This window comes from Myotis daubentonii, chromosome 6, assembly GCF_963259705.1.
Source record: "Myotis daubentonii chromosome 6, mMyoDau2.1, whole genome shotgun sequence".
Classification (NCBI taxonomy): Eukaryota; Metazoa; Chordata; class Mammalia; order Chiroptera; family Vespertilionidae; genus Myotis; species Myotis daubentonii.
This window is the reverse complement of record NC_081845.1, coordinates 60,198,740-60,218,449: the sequence shown is the minus strand read 5'-3', so window position 1 is coordinate 60,218,449 and position 19,710 is coordinate 60,198,740. Positions and strand designations below refer to the sequence as shown.

The window sequence follows — 19,710 nt, the reverse complement described above, 5'->3', positions numbered from 1 at the left end:
GCAAAAGTACATACCTATCACAAATTACTTTAAATGTAAATGGATTAAATGTTCCAACCAAAAGGCACAGGGTAGTTAAATGGATCAAAACACAAGACCCATACTTATACTGCCTAATAGAGACCCACTTCAGATTGCAAGACACACCAAGACTGAAAATAAAGGATTGAAATAGTTATTTCATGCAAATGAAAGTGAAAAAAGCTGGCGTAGCTATACTTGTATTAAGCAAAATAGACTTTAAAACATGGGCTGTTCAAACAGATAAAGATGGGCATTTCATAACGATAAAGGGGCCATTTCAACAAGAGGATATAACTCTTGTAAACATCTACACACCCAACATAGAAGCACCTAAATACAGGATGTCCCAAAAAAATGTATACACACTTAGAATAATTATTAATTTCAATGGGTTAAGTCTGAAAAGAAACATCAACTGCACTATCAACTGTTAAGTGTGTACACATTTTGGGGGGACACCCTGTATATAAAGCAAATATTGAGGGACGTAAAGGGAGAGATCAACAATAGTCACAGTAGGGGACCTGAACACCCCACTGATTTCAATGGGTAGATTATCTAGACAGAAAATCAACAACAAAGAGTCATCTTAAATGATACATTCGACCATATGAACTTAATTGATACTTTTAAACATTTCACCCCAAAGCAGCAGAATATACATTCTTTTCAAGTGCATTTTCAAGGCTAGACTACATGTTAGGCCACAAAACAAATGTCAATATTTAAGAAGATTTAAATCATATTAAACATCTTCTCTGATCATAATGGTATGAAATTAAAAATCAAGTATAAGGAAAAAACTGAAAAATACACTAAACACATGGAACTGAATAACATGATACTAAACAAAGAATGGTTTAGTAACAAGATCAAGGAAGAACCAAAAATACCTTGAGACAATGAAAATGAAAACATAATGACCCAAAATGTATAGGACATAGCTAAAATAGTTCTAAGAAGGAAATATGCAGCAAGACACATCTACCTCAAGAAAAAAAAAATCTCAAACAATCTAACCTTACACCTAAAGGAATTAGAAAAAGAACAAACTTTGCCCAAAATGAGTAGTGGAAGGAAATAATAAAAATCAGATTGGATCCCTGACTGGTTTGGCTCAGTGGATAGAGCATCGGCCTGCGAACTCAGGGGTCCCAGGTTTGATTCCGGTCAAGGGCATGTACTTGGTTGCGGGTACATACCCAATAGCGGTGTGCAGGAGGCAGCTGATCGATGTTTCTCTCTCATCAATGTTTCTAATTCTCTATCCCCCTCCCTTCCACTCTGTAAAAAAAATCAATAAAATACATTAAAAAAAATCAGATTGGAAATAACAAAATAGAGTAAAAAAAAAAAATCAAGAAAACCTAGTATTGGTTCTCCCAAAACAAACAAATTTGACAAACTTTACCCAGATTAATCAAGAAAAATGAGGGGCCAAATAAATAAAATCAGAAATAAAATAGGAGAAGTGACAACTGATATCACAGAAATACAAAAGACTATAAGGAATAGGAAACAATTATCTGCCAACAAATTTTACAACCTAGATCAAGCATGTCAAACTCGAGAGCTGCAAGTTTGACCTACTTGACCTAGATGAAATGAACAAATTCCTCAAAACATACAGTGTTCAAAGGCTGAATCAGGAAGAAACAGGTAATCTGAATAGGCCAATAACCACTATCAAAATCAAATCCTTAATATACAAACTCCCAACATAAAAAGCCCTGGATCAGATGGCTTCACAGGAGAATTTTTACCAAAGGTCCAAAGGGAAATTAATACATATCCTTCTCAAACTACTCCAAAAAGTGAAGATGAGGGAAGGCTTCCAAACTCATTTTATGAAGCCAGCATTACCCTAACACCAAAACCACAAAAAAGAAAATTATGTCAATTTCTCTGATGAACATAGATGCAAATATCCTCAACAAAGTATTAGCAAACAAAACTGAGCAAGTCATTAAAAATGTCATACACCTAGATCAAGTGAGATTTATTCCCAGGATACAAGACTGATTCAGAATCCTCAAATCAATTAATGTGTTGCACCACATGAACTGAAGCTTAAAAATTATATGATATTAATAGATGCAGAAAGGCATTTGACAAAATCTAACTTCCATTTATGATTTTAAAAAATACCCTTTCAGTCATGTATTAAATACATTGCAAAAAGTTAATTCATTTACAGTTCTGACTTGTCCTTCCTCAGACAGCTCTCTCAGCAGGCATTATTCCCATACCTTTTCCTTACCTTTGTTTTCCAAACTGTGTGGCAATTCTTAGCAATTCTAAGTCCTAACTCAGGGACTCTGTTTAATATGTTATTTCTAGAAGGTGGCATCTATAATAATATAAGCATAATATGCTAATTAGACTGGACTTCCTTCCATCCTTCCGGACGAAGCCAGGGTTGCGAGGGACGCCCAGGTCCTGGGTGCCTGCAGGTGGCCAGAGGGAAGCCCAGGTTCTGGGTGCTAGAGGGAAGCTGGTGCCGGCAGCCAAGGGGAAGGAAGGCCTACTCTTGCATGAATTTCGTGCATCGGGCCTCTAGTCTAAGTTCCCTGTGTAACAGTGATGGGATAGTACCATTTTCCTTTTTCATTTCAAGAAAAAAAATATTTATAAAGATCTGCTGTATTCTCAGACTAGTAACTCAACATTCTTCCACCTACCTCTCATATCAGTTTTCATTTTGGGGAGTAGAGGCACACCTGCCCAAAAGATGTCTTTCAGAAATGTTGAGAGGAGTAAAAACAGAACATATGTGGCATTTCTTATACAATGGCTCCAAAATGTCAGTTTCATACACTACAGCTATTACATAGTATTTTCAATTTAGAGAAACAATCAGATAACCAAATACTGTATTTCCCCAAAATTACTATGACCCACAGAATTCATCTATTAACATGTGGCCCTTAATCTTTTGCATCTTTCTCTTAAATATATAAGGTTAAATTTTTCCTAATTTCTTACTGAGAAGATAATACTAAAAAAGTCTTCAAATGATGAACTGCAATAAGTAATCTTAATAGAGCACATTAAATAGCCAATGAAAAATAATACAACATAGTTAGAAGCTGTAGAAATTTTACCTTAATTTTTCTCTCAGTGTCATCTAATTTTAACTCTGCTGCAACTAGTTTCTTTGCCAAATCATCTCGCTCAGGTAGGTGTCTAGCTTCAGAGATCATTTTCAGTTTCTTTAAGGAAAATTTTGTCTTAAATAGTTCACCTTCTGCATCTTTCACCTTTTTCTCAGTTGCCCGTTCTTTCTCCTGAGATTTTCGTAAGCGTTCTTTGAGTGCTGTGATCTCATTGTTATGACGAGTAATAAGTTGTGATATTTCATTTTCTGTATCTTCAAACTTATTCAGTGCTTTCTCCTGTCTGTATTGAAGCCTTTTCAAAGCCTTATTTTCTTTTAGCTGCTCAGCTAACTTGATGTGGAGTTCAGTCACTTCATTCTGCAATTCACTGATTTTTAGCAGTCTTGCAGAAAGAACCCGTTTTGTAACGAGATCAATATCTTTCCGAAGTGGCTCCCTATTCAGGCTCTGGGAGCGAAACCCCACTCGGACTTCCCTTCTGTTTGATGGACCCTTAGGACTTGGTTTCTTAGGGGCTAAAAAATAAATAGTAATATTGTAAAGTGAAAAAAGCTGTACCAAATATATTATTTTTCATTCTAACAAGTGGATCCATGATATTAGTTAGTTATTTTGTTCCCTAAAATCTGATTTTACAAATTTAATTAAATATCAGATTTTATTTAGAGCTCTTAATATAACGTTTTTATTAATAAAGGTTTGGAATCTTTTAAAGAAAGGTAAAGAATATTCTGATCCATAAAAATGATATAACAATAGTTTATAAGGAATTGTTTGACATTAATTTAAAGGATGGTAATATCAGGATTTACCATTTTTAACTTTATAAGATGATGACAAGTCAGAAATTCGAACCTGGGCTTCATGAGCATTAGCATGGTGCCTAATAAACACTGGAAAAAACTGATATTCAGTTCATTTGTGCCAAGGTATTTGAAATAGGAAAATGTAAGTTGTCTCTAAATTAATTAGAACTCTGCTTTTTTATTTGGTGAAGAGGATGACAACATGTTGAACAGTGAGAAGATTTGGGTTTGTCACTAAGACTTACCACCTAATATCTCCTCGGTCAGTTCAATAAACCTTCCCAGGTCTATTTTCCCCACCCACAGAATGAGGATAATAGCACATAATTATGCTGTTTTAAATATTAAATGAAGTATGCTTGTAAAACAAAGTTCTCCACAAATATTCTCTGCCAGTAATAAGAACTTTATCCCATTTATTAGTGATTGAAAATGAAAAAATACTTCAGCAGTACAGATGTGATTCTAAATGTTTTTTCAGGGGCTTTCTTTTGTGTGATGCTCATATAAAAAACATCTGACATAATTTGAGAACAAGATAAAAACTAAATACTACATTCTAAAAATATAAGGATATGAAATCTGTAAAGTATACATATTAGAGATCCCATCAGAGAAATCTGTAATGTTATTTTTATAAAAGTTCACTAAACTTAGGCCTCCTTATACAGAACACCTTCCCTTTTAAAGAGGCTCTGGATATTTGTCACAGTTAAAAATAATGAACTTTAATCTCCAAGGCGACTGCATTTTTTCAAGAAGAAAATGCATTCCAGAGTAAAAAAACAACAAAAACCGCCTAGAAAATCCAACCTTTCCTTACCCATCTCACCAGCCAGGAAGAATTGATTCCATTATGTAAAGCAAAGATTAACAAGTAGCACTTACAATTTATCATTATAAAGTTTCATTAAAAAGATTATAAAGAAAGTGTTTGCATACATACTAATTTGGGATTCCAGCTATAATAATGCTTAAATACATCAAAGGAAGTGGTGATAAAAAGAAATAAAGGAAAAGCTACTTGCAATTTCGAAACTATACAATATTGTAGTCACTAGCCACATGCGGCTACTGAGAAATGGGAAATATGGGTGGTACAAACTGAAATATGCCATAGCTGTGAAATGTAGTCTGGAATTAAGCCACTTCTGCCTTTGAAAAGAATATAGAATATTTCACACACAATGTTTTATATTAACTGTATTTTGGATAGGCTGGGTTAAATAAAATATATTAAAATTAAGTTCACCTTTTCTAAAAGGTGGGTTATTAGACAATATACAATTATATGTATGGCTTGCATTTGTGACTTGCATTCTATTTCCATTGGACAGCAATGCTCCAATTTTAAATTGGAGAGTCCATCATTTCAAGGTTCTTGCTTTTCTAACATACCAAGTTAACAGACTGTTGGTGTCTATCCGCTATTATGGAATATGTACTCAGCTCTTGGAAGGACAGAAACTTTATACATAAAAATGGTTGTACAAAAGATGAACTTTAATAATTCCAGATCTCTGGTTTTTATGTATAACGTTATATTGCTCAGCAAACAAGATTTCCTATAAATAGAAACTTGTTTTATTTCAAAGTTGAAGCCTATGTAAAAATCAGGATAAAAACTTTGTACTAACATTTTACTTCAAGTATTCAGTCAGATGGAAAGGGCTTCTACAACCAACTTTTGACATACTAAATATCTGAACATTTACTTTTAGCATATTCTATTTGTATGACTACAAAGTGATTAGCAAAAGTATACTTAACCTGAAGTAAAATATACCAGCTTTCATCTACCTTTTTTATTTTCATTTTTGAAACTACCAAGATCAAATGTAGTATTAATAGGTCTGAGAATCTGACTGACTCCCATATCATTCTTCATCTGCCCCGTAAGTCACCACCAAAAAAAGGGTGAGGAAATGCTTTTTTTCTTCGTCCAGGAGTTAAAAATAAAATATGACATTGCAAAAACATATAATAAGGGTAAACTATGTATCTACCAAAATCCCAATATATTTTACTGATAAAAGCAAGAAGTAGAATAAATGTGTAATACACAAACATGCATGTCCTAAACTATTATTACATTTTATCATTATACATCCAACTTTTGATAGAGCAGTTTTATATCTACACTAATAAAAGAGAAACATGCAAATTGGTGTCACTCCGCTATGCCCACCAAACAGAGCGACTATGCAAATTAACCCAACAAAGATGGCAATTAATTTGCATACACAGGTGCAGAGTGAAGAGTGAAGACTGAAGCCTGAAGCCTCGCTGCAGCCAGACCAAAGGCCTGGGTCCCGGGTGCCGGAAAAAAACCGGTGCTGGCAGCCAGGGGAAGAAAGGCCTATTGCACGAATCTCTTCGTGCAACAGGCCTCTGGTTTTAAAATAATAAAATATGCTGAAAAAGGAGAAAGGAAAGAATTGCTATCAAACATGCAAACCCAGCCCTACCCAGTTTGGCTCAGTGGATAGCGAGTTAGCCCGAGGACTGAAGGTCCTGGGTTCCATTCTAGTAAAGGGCACATGCGGGGGTTGCAGGCTTGATCCTCAGTAGGGGCTGTGCAGGAGGCAGCCAATCAATGATTCTTTCTCATCATTGATGTTTCTTTCTCTCTCTCTCTCTCTCTCTCTCTCTCTCTCTCTCTCTCTCCCTTCCTCTCTGAAGTCAATAAAAGTAAATTAAAAAACAAAACAAAACACCCAAAAACATGCAAACCCAAAATTCAAGTGTTCAAAATGCTGTAGTTTAGGTACATGCCCTTGACCAGGAATCGGACCCGTGACCCTTTGGTGCATGGGTCCAATGCTCTACATTGAGCCACTCCTGCCAGGGCCGAGAAACTGTTTTAATCATATTTGTTCTTTTCTTAGTTTAGTCTACACTGGTGATTGCAACGTTAACCAAAGGAAATGAACTTAGTGTTTAAGGGTAGGTATAAGTTTAGTCCTATTGTTAGATCTAATGTAATTAAACTACCACAGATTTTAATTCAGAAGACAATGCAAAGTAGAAAACTGTGCAAGTCAGAGGGAAGGCAATAATTGAAATTTTTATAGGTGATGTTAGAACTTTTTCACAGCTTTTTCTCAATTATCTTCTCAAATAAGGCTTAAGAAGTTCCGACTCCTTAATTGGGTGGCCTCCAAACACTCAGGGGGAGGACTGAACAATCCAAATACTCCTACCAATAATTCCTTAGGTATATAAGTTATTTCTTGGGAATAAATACACATTTCTCAAGGTTCAGCCCTAAGGTCTGTTTTTTCTTAATTATGTAGAGCAAAAGTTTAATATCAGATAATGATCTCAACCACAAAATCAAAACAAGGAGGCACACACTGAGACAGCTAAAAGAAGAGAACAAAATCCTGCAGAAGGAAAAAAAACAAGGGAAGGAGGGAGGAAGGGAAAGAACGCAGGATGGGTGAGCACCCAATTGTTAAAAGTATGAACATCCCTGAAAAGCTAAATCTGGGGTCCATGAAAGGGTTGTTTTTGAAAGAAACATGTGTTCTTACTGCTTTTAAAAAGCAAATATTATTTTTTCAAAGTAAAAATTTATATAGGTAATTTTAATTATACCCCTGCCTAAATCTTTTCAATGGCTATTCTCCCACAGAATCAATATATTGCATAGGATTCAAGGTGTTTCATGACCTGGCTACCGTTTTCCTTTTCAGATTCCAATGTCACCACTCCTTGCCTTGCAATCTCAATTCTCACCATTCTAAGCTACTGCTGTTACATCTGTGCTGCATTTATTAGCACAGACTATAACCACCTCACTTGGCTCATTTCTTCTGGTGTACTTGTAGTCCTTACACATTTTGTTACTAAGTATACATTGGGGGTTTCTTGACCAGGGATTTATTAAAATGAAGAGTTTTTATAATATTATCTAGTCAAATGTGTATTAATACTAGTTCCAGACTAGTAACACTTTAATAAGAAAACTTATTTATAATTATTAATCTTGTTTCCATTATAACACAGTTTAATAGAAAACTGAATGGTGGTCTCAAGTCTGAACTTTTGCAATAGCACTGTATTACCCAGGGAAGTAATTTTACTCAAATCTAAAATGCCTCTTAACCACTTTATATGGATGCTTTTCACAACTTCTTAAAACTGAAGACAAAAGTACAAACATTTTGATTTTCTTTTGCCTTTATAGTACCTCTAAAACTCCAAAATAAGCATTTATTTAGGAAGAAAACAAAATGAAGAGCCTTAATTATGGTTCTTTCTTCTGTATATGACTTTGAATATAACAAAAGCTAATACAGTGCCATAAGCAACATTTATATAAATTTACAAAAATGTAATCTATTCAAACTGTAAACAGCCCATTTCCATGCATATATTAATAAACATATTAATAGAAGAGTTTTATTCATGCAAGCTTTCTTTAAGTCCTTAAAATGAGTCTTCTAGGTCTACTGGACTCTCTTACAAAATGCTTACCTTGGTGAAGGACTTCACTATCTGAAAACTGTCTTTTAGAATTTTTTTTCTTACTACTATGTAAGGAGGGATTGACCAGCGATGACCGGCCAGAAGACTGTGGTGTAGTTTCAAAATCAGATGAACAATAATAGTAATGGTGTTTGTCTGCCTTATTTTCTTGGTCAGTGTCTGGACTTCTTTCTCTTTCCCCCATGATTTTGAAAAAAGTCTCTATTCACATAATTTCACAGACTCCTTTGTCCAGAAAAATCCATGACAAGCCTGAAGAGAAATTTTTAGTCTTTAGATCCTGGTGAAAATATTCACGTCTGTGCAATCTGCTTTCTCTATGTATCTGTAGTCCACAATTCACATTAGCAACCAGAAGAAACACTTTTTCCCCTACAATTAAGGAAGGGGGAGGAAAACTCATTATATTTTGTGAAATACACTTTTATAGTTAATTACCATGATAGATACTAAAAGCAAAATAATATACTACTTACAGTTTTCAAGAGGCTATAATATAATCATCTATATTTTCACACATAGGTATTTACAGCATTTGAAGAAAAAACAAACTGTCATACTCATGATAGAGAACATGTAAAATGCCTGACATATAATTGCTTCTGGATAAATATTTAATTGTATTTGACCCCCCTGAATATTAAGATTTGTACTAAATGCAAATGATTTTTATGAGGTGAATAATGATCAAATAACCAGTCATTTTCTTTGGAGGGGTAGTAAAGAACAAGCCTACTAATAACCAGGAAAAATATCCAAAACTGACTACATAAAAATGTAAAACTGAAGTATGTAAATGTTAATCAAATTAAAACACTTGAAAAACATTTGCAACATGACAGAAAAATGGTCACCATTATTAACACATAAGAAAATACTCATACCACCTTATTAGAAAAATAGGAGCCCAAAAGTTAAATGGGCAAAAACATGTTAAGACCCATATCAGGCAATCCAAATGATAGGCACATAAAAATATTCCACCTCAAATACCTTTTTAAACCTATCAAATTATCAAAGATTTTTCAAAACAACACTTCATGCTGCTATCAAAATCCACAGAATTTTTTGGAAAAATGTTGGCAAGATAAAACTTTAATTATGCTTTTAACCTTAGATCCAATAATTTTATTCCCAGATACCAATAACCCTAAAAATAGGGGAAAAGTTATGTGAAATGTTTAATGAAATACATTAAAAAGGGGGTGGGGGAGCCCCTGGCAGGGCTTTTCAGTTGGTTGGAGCATTTCACGTGTGTACCAAAAGGTTGAGGGTTTGATGTTTCTCTCTCTCCCCATTCTTCTTTCAAATCAATAAAAATATATACTTGGGTTGGGATTTAAAAAAAAAAAAAAGGAATCAACTTAAATGTCTAACCACTGTACTATAATTAAGAACAATATTGTACACACATGTCAGAATGGCTATCATCAATGAATCAACAAACAACAGTACTCGTGAAGAAGTGGAGATGCGGTCACTCTTGTACACTGTTGGTGGGAATGCAGATTGGTGTAGCCACTGTCGAGTTAACTCAAAAAAATTAAAATGGAACTATCTTATGATCCAGTGACTCCACTTTTGGGAATTAAGCCAAAGAAACCCGAAACACTCATTCCAAAGAACATGTGTACCCCTAAGTTCACTGCAGTGTATTTAAAATAGCTAAGATCTAGAAGCAGCCCAGTAGATCCATCAGTAGATGAGTGGATAAAAAAGCTGTGGTACATTTACACAATGGAATACTACCCTGCCATAAAAAGGAAGAGAATTTTATCCTTGGTGACAGCATGGATGGACCTGGAGAATATTATGCTAAGTGAAATAAGCCAGTCAGAAAAAGACAAGTATCATACGGTTTCACTCATTGTGGAATTTAATGAACAAACTTAATTACCAAGCAAAACAGACAGACTTACATTGATAGAGACCAGGCAGACAGCTCTGAGTGGGGTTGAAGGGGGTAGTGAGATTGAGGGGGGGGGGAAGAGAGAGAGAGAGAGAGAGAACTCATGGACATGGACAACAGTGTAGTGATGGTGCAGGGTGGAGAAGAGGGGTGGGTAGAGGTAGAAGAGTGCATAGAGTGGCTAAATGGTGATGAGAAATAAAATTTTAAAAAGAACAATATTGTAAAAATCAATACAGCATAATATCATGCAGCTGTTAGAAATGTTTACAAAAAGTTTGTGTTAACAAGCAAATGTTTATACTATTATGGCAAAGAAAAACTTAAACAGGTATATACAATAGGATCTCAACATATTCACTGAATAAATAGTATTCGATCTGAACTCAGGAACTGAAAAATATTTTCAAAGCAAAGGGTACACATATACACCAAAATATTGTCTGTCTGGGCAACATAAATTTTAGATGATTTCACCTCTCTCTTAATATATTTTTATTTTTTAATAAAATGAAATTCGATTTTTTATAATTAGTATTTTCTATATAATAAAGATGTAATATGCAAATGGTCATTACATAATGACCGACCACATAATGACCGGATCATGGATCAGCAGAAGGGTGGGGCAGCGAGCTACAAGCAGGCAGTGGAGAGCTAGAGGAGGGGGAAGGGCAGCAAGCTATGAGGGAGGGAGGCATGGGGAGGGAGGGTGGTGGGGAGCTACAGGAGGGTGGCAGTGAGCTACTGGCACACGGATTCATGCGCAGGGCTACTAGTTTTTTAATAATTACAAGAAACAAAAATCCCACTGAGGAAATTAGTGTTAAAAATATAGTGGTTCTAATAATATGTGAAAAAAGACATACATTAGACAGCACTACAACTATTCATTGCAGCACTACTGCAGTGCTTAAGGACTAAAACAATCAAAATGACCATCAATAAGGAATTGGCTACATATATTTAACCATCCACACAAAGTACAGTATTATGAAGCTACTTAAGGAATGAGGATTATCTTTGTATATTCTCTGCAATCTGGAGTGATCTTCAGGACATACTAAGAAAAAGAATATGGAGAAAAGCATGTAAAATATATTACCATTTACCAATATATATAGATTATTATGACCACCTGACATTTGTAGGCAAATTAGCTATAATTTCACGCTGAAGTTGCTAGAGGGCCAGACCATTATAAATAGGGAAGCAGGTTGTTTACCACATTAGAAGTGATTTTTTTTCTGAAGATATGGGTAAACAATACGATTTAACAGCCTTTGAACATTGGATATATATTATTATGACTGGCCAGATTATTATGACCACCCCATCTGTACTTCGTTGGGCCACCTTTTGCCTTCAATAGTGCAGTGATTCTTCTTGGCATTGACTCCACGAGATGTTGAAAGGTGATGCGAGGAATCTGACACCATGCCTGATGAATAGCACTGCCCAGTTCTGTGAGATTTGATGGTTGTGGAACCAGCTGCCTGATGGCTCTTTTAACTTCGTCCCACAAATGCTCTATCGGATTGAGATCTGGTGATTGTGGGAGCCACCTAAGCAAGGTAAAGTCTCCCTCATGTTCCTGAAACCACTCCTGCACAATATGAGCACCGTGGCATGGCGCATTGTCTTATTGGAAGAAGCCACCTCCATTGGGATACGCCATCAACATGATAGGATGAAGTTGATCAGCGACGATACTTAGGTATGTTGTGTTACTCAGACGTTGTTCCACACAAATTAAAGGGCCCAAATCATGCCAGGAAAACATGCCCCAAACCATAACACTGCCCCACCAGCTTGAAGGGTTGTACTCATGCATGTGGGGTGCATGCTTTCATGCTGTTTCCACCAGATTCTCACTCTGCCATCTGCATGATGCAACTGGAAATGTGATTCATTGGACCACATGACTTTTTTCCAATGCTCGACTGTCCAATCCTTGTGTTCCAGAGCGAACTGGAAACATTTTATCTTGGTAACTGCAGACAGCAAAGGTGTTCAAATAGGCCTTCAGCTTCCATATCCCATACAATGCAGTGTACGGCTAATTTGCCTGCAAACATCAGGTGGTCATAATAATCTGGCCACTCAGAGTGTGTGTGTGTGTGTGTGTGTGTGTGTGTGTGTGTGTGTGTGTGTGTGTGTGTGTGTGTGTGTATATCCCACATTCAAAAGCTGCTAAATTGCATTGTTTACCCATATCTTCAGAAAAAAAATAATTTCTACTGTAGTGGTAAACAACGTGTTTCCCTATTTATAATGGTCTGGCTCTCTAGCAACTTCAGTGCAAAATTATAGCTAAATTGCCTACAAATGTCAGGTGCTCATAATAATCTGGCCAGTGTGTGTGTGTGTGTGTGTGTGTGCACATGCACACACACACACACACACACACACAAGGCCTGGTGCACAAAATTCGTGCAGTGGGTGGTGGTGGGGGGTGTCACTCAGCCCAGCCTGCACCCTCTCCAATCTGGGACCCTTTGGGGGATGTCCAACTGCTGGTTTAGGCCTGATCCCAGGGACCAGGCCTAAACTGGCAGTCGGACATTCCTCTCACAATCTGGGACTGACTCCCAACCACTTGCCTGTGTGCCTGCTTGATTGCCCCTAACCACTCTGCCTGCCAGCCTGATCACCCGTAACCACACCCCTGCCAGCCTGATTGACGCCTAACTGCCCTCCCCTACAGGCCTGGTTCCCCCCCAACTGCCCTCCCCTGTAGGCCTGGTCTCCCCAAAATGCCCTCTCTCCCCTGCAGGCCTGATCATCCCTAACTGCCCTCTCCTGCTGGCCATCTTGTGGTGTCCATCTCTGACCACATGGGGGCAGCCATCTTGTGCAAGGGCATGATGGTCAATTTGCATAATACCATTTTGTTATATAGGATATAACTTCTTATATATTATTTTATTTTTTTAAAGAATCAAATTAATTTACTCTTACATTCATCTATTTGCTAATTCAACAGTTTTTTTTTTATTAAGGTATTACATACCCCCCCAATGTGTCTTCATCCCCCCAATGTCCCCCACCCCCACTCATGCCCTCACCCCTGTGGTGTCTGTGTCCATTGGTTAGGCTTATATGCATGCATACAAGTCCTTTGGTTGAACTCTCCCCCATACCCTCACCCTCCCTTACTTTCCCTCTGAGGTTTGATGGTCTGATTGATGCTTCTCTGTCTCTGGATCTGTTTTTGTTCATCAGTTTATGTTGTTCATTATATTTTACAAATGAGTGAGATTATGTGATATTTATCTTTCTCTGACTGACTTATTTCACTTAGCATAATGCTTTCCAGTGCCATCCATGCTTTGCAAATGGTAAGAATTTTTTCTTTTTTACAGCAGTGTAGTATTCCATTGTGTAGATGTACCACTGTTTTTTAATCCATTCATCTGCTGATGGGCACTTAGGCTGTTTCCAAATCTTAGCTATGGTGAATTGTGCTGCTATGAACATAGGAGTGCATATATCCTTTCTGATTGGTATTTCTAGTTTCTTGAGAAAGATTCCTAGAAGTGGGATCACTGGGTCAAATGGGAGTTCCATTTTTAACTTTTTGAGGACACTCCATACTGTTCTCCACAGTGGCTGCACCAGCCTGCATTCCCACCAGCAGTGCACAAGAGTTCCTTTTTCTCCGCATCCTTGCCAGCATTTGTCATTTGTATTTTTAACAACACAAGAATAAAATAAACACCTGATTTTAAAAAGGGAGGGGTCTCTAGAGCAGGGCTGTCCAACAGAACTCTCAGCAAGAATGGAAATGTTCTGTAATCTATGCTGTCTAATATAGCAGCTGGCCACAAGTAACTACTGAACACGTAAAATGTGGCAAGTGCGACTGAGGAACTAATTTTTAATTTAGTTAAATCTCAATTAATTAAAAACTAAAAAGCCACATTTACTGCTGGTTAGCTGATTAAACAAACAGCTTTAGGAGAAGAGAGAAAGAAGAGTTTAGGGATAGGAGCTAGATTTCATTATAACTTTTATAGACTTAAACGTGGAAATTATAATTTTCAGAAATTACATTTTTAACATAGGCAGAAACAAATATAAAATAATAAAATAATAAGGGATTTTAAAAACTCTGTAGTCCAAATTTGAATTAGAAGCGTAAGTATGGATTATGATGGATTTTATATTAAGAAAAACTATCTCCTAGCTCTGTTCATTGACAAAATCCTAAAATAAGGAATAAACGAATTGCAACGAACATTCCTAGCACCCAGATGTAGTGTTTAAATACTATTTCCCTTTAAAAGAAACAAGTGATCCTAGTAAAATATCTTATTCCACATTTGAGGGAAGAAACATATAAGATGAATCTACAAATCTAAAAATGTGGTTATACTAGAAAGCAAGGAAACTATCAGACACTAGATGGAGTGACAAAAGGGCTCAAGAGCCAACTTGAAGAAGCTCATAATAGGAAAAGATGAAACAGTTTCACCATCAATAAGAATTATATCAGCAAAGAATTAAAATATATCAGATATATTTAAATCCATGAGGCCATAGAATACTTAAAAAAAACTAATTAGCCTTGGAAGATGCTAGGGAACCAACTTATTCACCTGACAATTGATACAATAAAGAGAAAAAAAAAATCAAACATATATGTTGCCTATTTTGTTACAAATTGTATCTCAAAATAGTAATAGCTTTAATAGGAAGTATTTCTTTACAGAATTATTCTAACAAATGAAAAAAAATACTAGAATGACAAAATTAAAATATTGTCATTTTTGCACCCACTAATGAAATAATGATCACTAATGGCTGCTAACACCACAGAATAGAAACAATAGATACTGTGTGCATCCAGTAGAAGATAATGAGACCTCTGAAGTAATCTGCTTCCCTACAAGGAAAAACTAAATCTGATTCTGATAACATTTCTAAATGTAAATGACATTTTACAAAAAATACAAGGTAACAAAATCCAGACTGTGGCAAATTCTATTAGGAAAAACCAGTTTCTTTAATGCGAGCAGAAAAAGAAGAGACAGAGGGTTATCTACATATTAAGAAAGGGAACAGGCACTTATAACCTATGAACCTTACTTCAATATAGAGTTAAACATGGGAATTTTAATTTTCAGAAACAAATTATATGCAAACAAGCTATAAAGAAAATAAAATTATACGATAATAGAGAAAATTTAAACAATGAATGGACATTTAATGATGTTAAGGAACTACTATTGCTTTAGGTGAGATAATGATATTATGCTTAATTTTTATAAGAATCCCTATCTGCCCTACCTGGTTTAGCTCAGTGGATAGTGTTTCGGCCTGTGGACTGAAGGGTCCTGGGTTTGATTCTATTCAAGTGCATGTACCTCCGTTGCAGGCTCAATCCCTGGGGCCTGTGGAGGAGGCAACCACACATTGATATTTCTCTCTCTGTCTCTCCCCCTCCCTTTCACTCTCTCTAAAAATCAATGGAAAAATATCCTCAGTGAGGATTAACAAAAAAAAAAGAATCTTTTTCTTTTAGAGAATTTATATTGAGATATTTACAGATAAAATTATATAACGTCTGAGGTTTGTTTCAAAATAACCTAGGGGGAAGTAGGTAAAGGTAGGGTTGAAATAAGATTGGCTATCCTATCTAATAAAGAGGCAATATGCAAAATAATCCTCACGCCATCACAAAATGGCTGGGCCCGCAGTGGAGGCGGACTCCCATAATGAGCCGTAATGAGTGATCAGCAGGGACCTGAGGCTGCATGGCGCTGTGGAGGGGGACCTTGAGGCTGCGCCCTGTGCCTGGCAGGGCTTGATGGGGTACCTCAGTCCATGCCCCCCCACCCCAGTGCCGGGCTGGGGGACCTCAGGCTGTACCCCCCCCACTCTGGTGCTGGGCTGGTGGGGGACCTGAGGCCACGCCCCCTGCCACGGCACCGGGCTGGGGGACCTTAGTTTGTGCCCCCGACCTGGCATGCACCGGGGGACCTGAGGCTGTGTCCCCTGCCTGGCGCCAGGCTGGGGGACCTGAGGCTGCACCCCCAGCCCAGCACCGGGCCAGGGGACCTGAGGCTGCACCCGCCCCCCCCCCCCCCTCACCAGGTGGGGCTTGACAGGCATGGGGCCAGCCAGGTCTGGATCTCGCCCAATGGTGGTGGGGCCAGCCAGGTCTGGGTCTTGTGGGATTTCAAGGCGTGTGTGGGCGGGGACTTGACTCGGTCCCACGGTGTGCCCCAGACTCTGACAGGTGGAAGATTTTCATATACATTTTACTAATTTTCTTTCATCTCTGACATTTCTATTATAGAGAAAGGGCAAATAGCAATATTATAATATTTCCTCTAATTCCCTGGTAATGTGCATGAATTTTGTGCACTGGGCCACTAGTGAGTTAATAGATATGTAAACTAGGTGACAGAGACACATGGCTTCACTACTGTAACATATCTACTTCTGTATGTTTGAAATATTTCTTAGTAAAAAATATTTTTTGAAAGTAAGCAAACAAATTTAGATTTTACTTTGTAGTGTATTTAGTGTGTGGCAATCAATCTAATTATTTATTATAATTAGTTATTGGATATGAAATCAGCAATTCCATTAAACACTAATATTTTATTTTATTTTATTTTATTTTAAATATATTTTATTGATTTTCCACAGAGAGGAAGGGAGAGAGACAGAGAGTCAGAAACATCGATGAGAGAGAAACATCAATCAGCCGCAACCCAGGTACATGCCCTTGACCGGAATCGAACCTGGGATCTTTCAATCCACAGGCCGATCGATGCTCTATCCACTGAGCCAAACCGGTTTCAGCTAAACACTAATATTTTAAAAATGTGTAAACTGGCCTGCAGTCATGAAAGAAAATATTTACACATTTAAAAATTGTCTAGGCCTGGGGTGAGGGGCAAGGGCAGGCTAGAAGAGGTCAATAGGAGAAAAAAGTGGATATATGTAATACTTTCAACAATAAAGATTTAATAAAAATAAAAATTGTCTAGAAAAAAAGGATGGACTAGATGCAATGATGGCGAACCTATGACACATGTGTCAGAGGTGACAAGCGAACTCATTTTTTTAATTGATTTTTCTTTGTTAAATGACATTTAAATATATAAAATAAATATCAAAAATGTAAATCTTTGTTTTACTATGGTTGCAAATATCAAAAAATTTCTATATGTGACACGGCACCAGAGTTAAGTTAGGGTTTTTCAAAATGCTGACACAGCAAGCTCAAAAGGTTCGCCATCACTGGACTAGAGCAATTAAATGACTTCACCACTTATCAACCGTGCAAATCTGGAGAAGTCACCTAACTTCTCTAAATTTGAAACTCAATTTTCTCATCTATAAAATAGGATTAATAATAACTTCTTTAGAGAATTATTGTAATGATTCAATGGGATAATTCAATCATTACCATACAATAAGCACTCAGGAAATATCAACAATTATATTTACAATTCAAACACACGAGATGCTCAGTTAATTCTGATCCATGTTCCTTGTAAAAGTCGTTCAGTTTTAATTCCAATATAATTAAAAGCTGATTATATGGAATAGATGAGGATGATTTGATTTATATGGACAGAGCAGAAGTAGCTCAATCATCTAGTTAGAGGTGCCACCTAACTTTTCATTGCAAAAGGTAAGAATCCACAAAACATTACCTGCCACTCATCTTATGCATCAGCACATTTCCCACCCCAAATATATGCATATAGTTTAAAAAAAAGAAAGGAAAGAAAATACTGCTCAGCCAGCGTGGCTCACTTGGTTGAGCATCTTCCTATGCACCAAGAGGTCTCCCGTCAGAGCACATGCCCAGGTTGCGGGCTTGATCCCCAGTAGGGGGCGTGCAGGAGGCAGAGGATGGATGTTTCAGTCTCTCCCTCTCCCTTCCTCTCTCTCTAAAAAAATCAATAGAAACTTTTTTTTTTTTTAAAGGAGATATCCACGGCCCCAATATCCAAGTCTTGATCCCTGGGGCAACTATTTTAATGGCTTCTACTTTTATGCTTACATATTTCTTGAATTAGCATTTTTTTAGACTATGGAAGATGAGGATTTGATTAAACCTCAGTTTAAAGGGTTACAATACAATTATATGTTGGTTATGCAGGATTTTCTCCTTGGAATTCTTTTTTTTTTTATTGCTTAAAGTATTACAAAGGGTATTACATATGTGTTGGAATTCTTATGTCCTTTTTTTTCCTAATTAAAAGGAAAAAGCATCCTTCTATCATCACTGACATCTACCAGTTTGTCATTCTATATACAACCTAAATTCCATTCCATTCTTCCCCTTACAGGTATTTTTTGTGGAGACCTGTGACTTCCTATTTGAACTTAAACCAATTACTTTCTAGACCTGTTGCACCGCTGTCATTCTGGAATTACTTTTACTGTACTCATAAGTTAACCCGCCATTTTTAATAGCCTATGCCATCATCTTTATTAGTTTTCATTATAATTTTACCATTCCAAATCCTCAAATACCTTCTCCAGAAAGGGTGTATGAGTTAGGAGGTAAGTGTGCTAAGTCCTCGCATACCTGAGAATGTTTTTATTTTATCCTCATACTTGATAGTTTTCAGAGGTTCTGAGTTCTAAATCATTTTCTCTCAGAACTTTGGAGATTCTGTTCCACTCTTCTAAACCTTCAGAGGTGCTTGTGAGATGTGAGTCATTCTCTTAACCAACATTTTTTTTTTTTAGCTCTCACTATGTAACAGTAATGACAACAAAATAATGCCTGCCCTAAGAGTGTTTACACTGTAGTTATGCTCATCTCTTTCTCATTCCCTTACAGGTTATCTTTTTTTTTTTTCCCCTCCTAGGAGCTTTTAGGATTTTCCCTCCTATTATACTGAAATTTCACAATGATGTGCCTAGATGTGGGTCTTTTTCACTGGTTGTGCTGCCCTTTGCTCTCCCTCTTCCTTTTGATATGGAAACTTGTATTTTTAAGTAGCAGAAATGTTGTTACCTTTTGATAAGTGACTCTCTTTACCCTTTTTGAAACATCTACTGGTTAAATTACAGACATATACTCTTTTTCTTTTTGTACTATTTTCAAAGAGATTTACTTAATTTATCTTCTAAACCACCCGTTTTTTTTTTAATTTGTGCAAACATCTTAATTTCCAAGAACTCTTTCTTGTTCTGATTTTTAAAAATAATTATTCTGTTCTTACTTTACAGAGGCAACATTATTTTCATTCCTCTGAAAAAACTAAATAGACATTTTGTTTGTTTTAAGGTTTCTTCTGATCCAGGAATTATCTGTTTCATCTGGTGACAGTTTTTCTGTTTGTCTCAGGTATTTTACTTATATACTGCTGGGTTTTTT

General features: G+C 36.6%; 1 protein-coding gene across 2 annotated transcripts in view; it reads right to left on the bottom strand.

Moving 5' to 3' along the window:
• LCA5 (lebercilin LCA5) overlaps positions 1-19,710 on the bottom strand; it is a 47,918-nt gene that overhangs the window by 18,026 nt on the left and 10,182 nt on the right. For both annotated transcript variants that reach the window (XM_059701126.1, XM_059701127.1), the window contains exons 2-3: positions 8,432-8,815; positions 3,129-3,658 (exon numbers count right to left, since the gene is read on the bottom strand). In XM_059701126.1, the coding sequence (XP_059557109.1) occupies positions 3,129-3,658; positions 8,432-8,627 (726 nt within the window). In that variant the 5' untranslated portion in view covers positions 8,628-8,815. The remainder of the gene's footprint in view (positions 1-3,128; positions 3,659-8,431; positions 8,816-19,710) is intronic.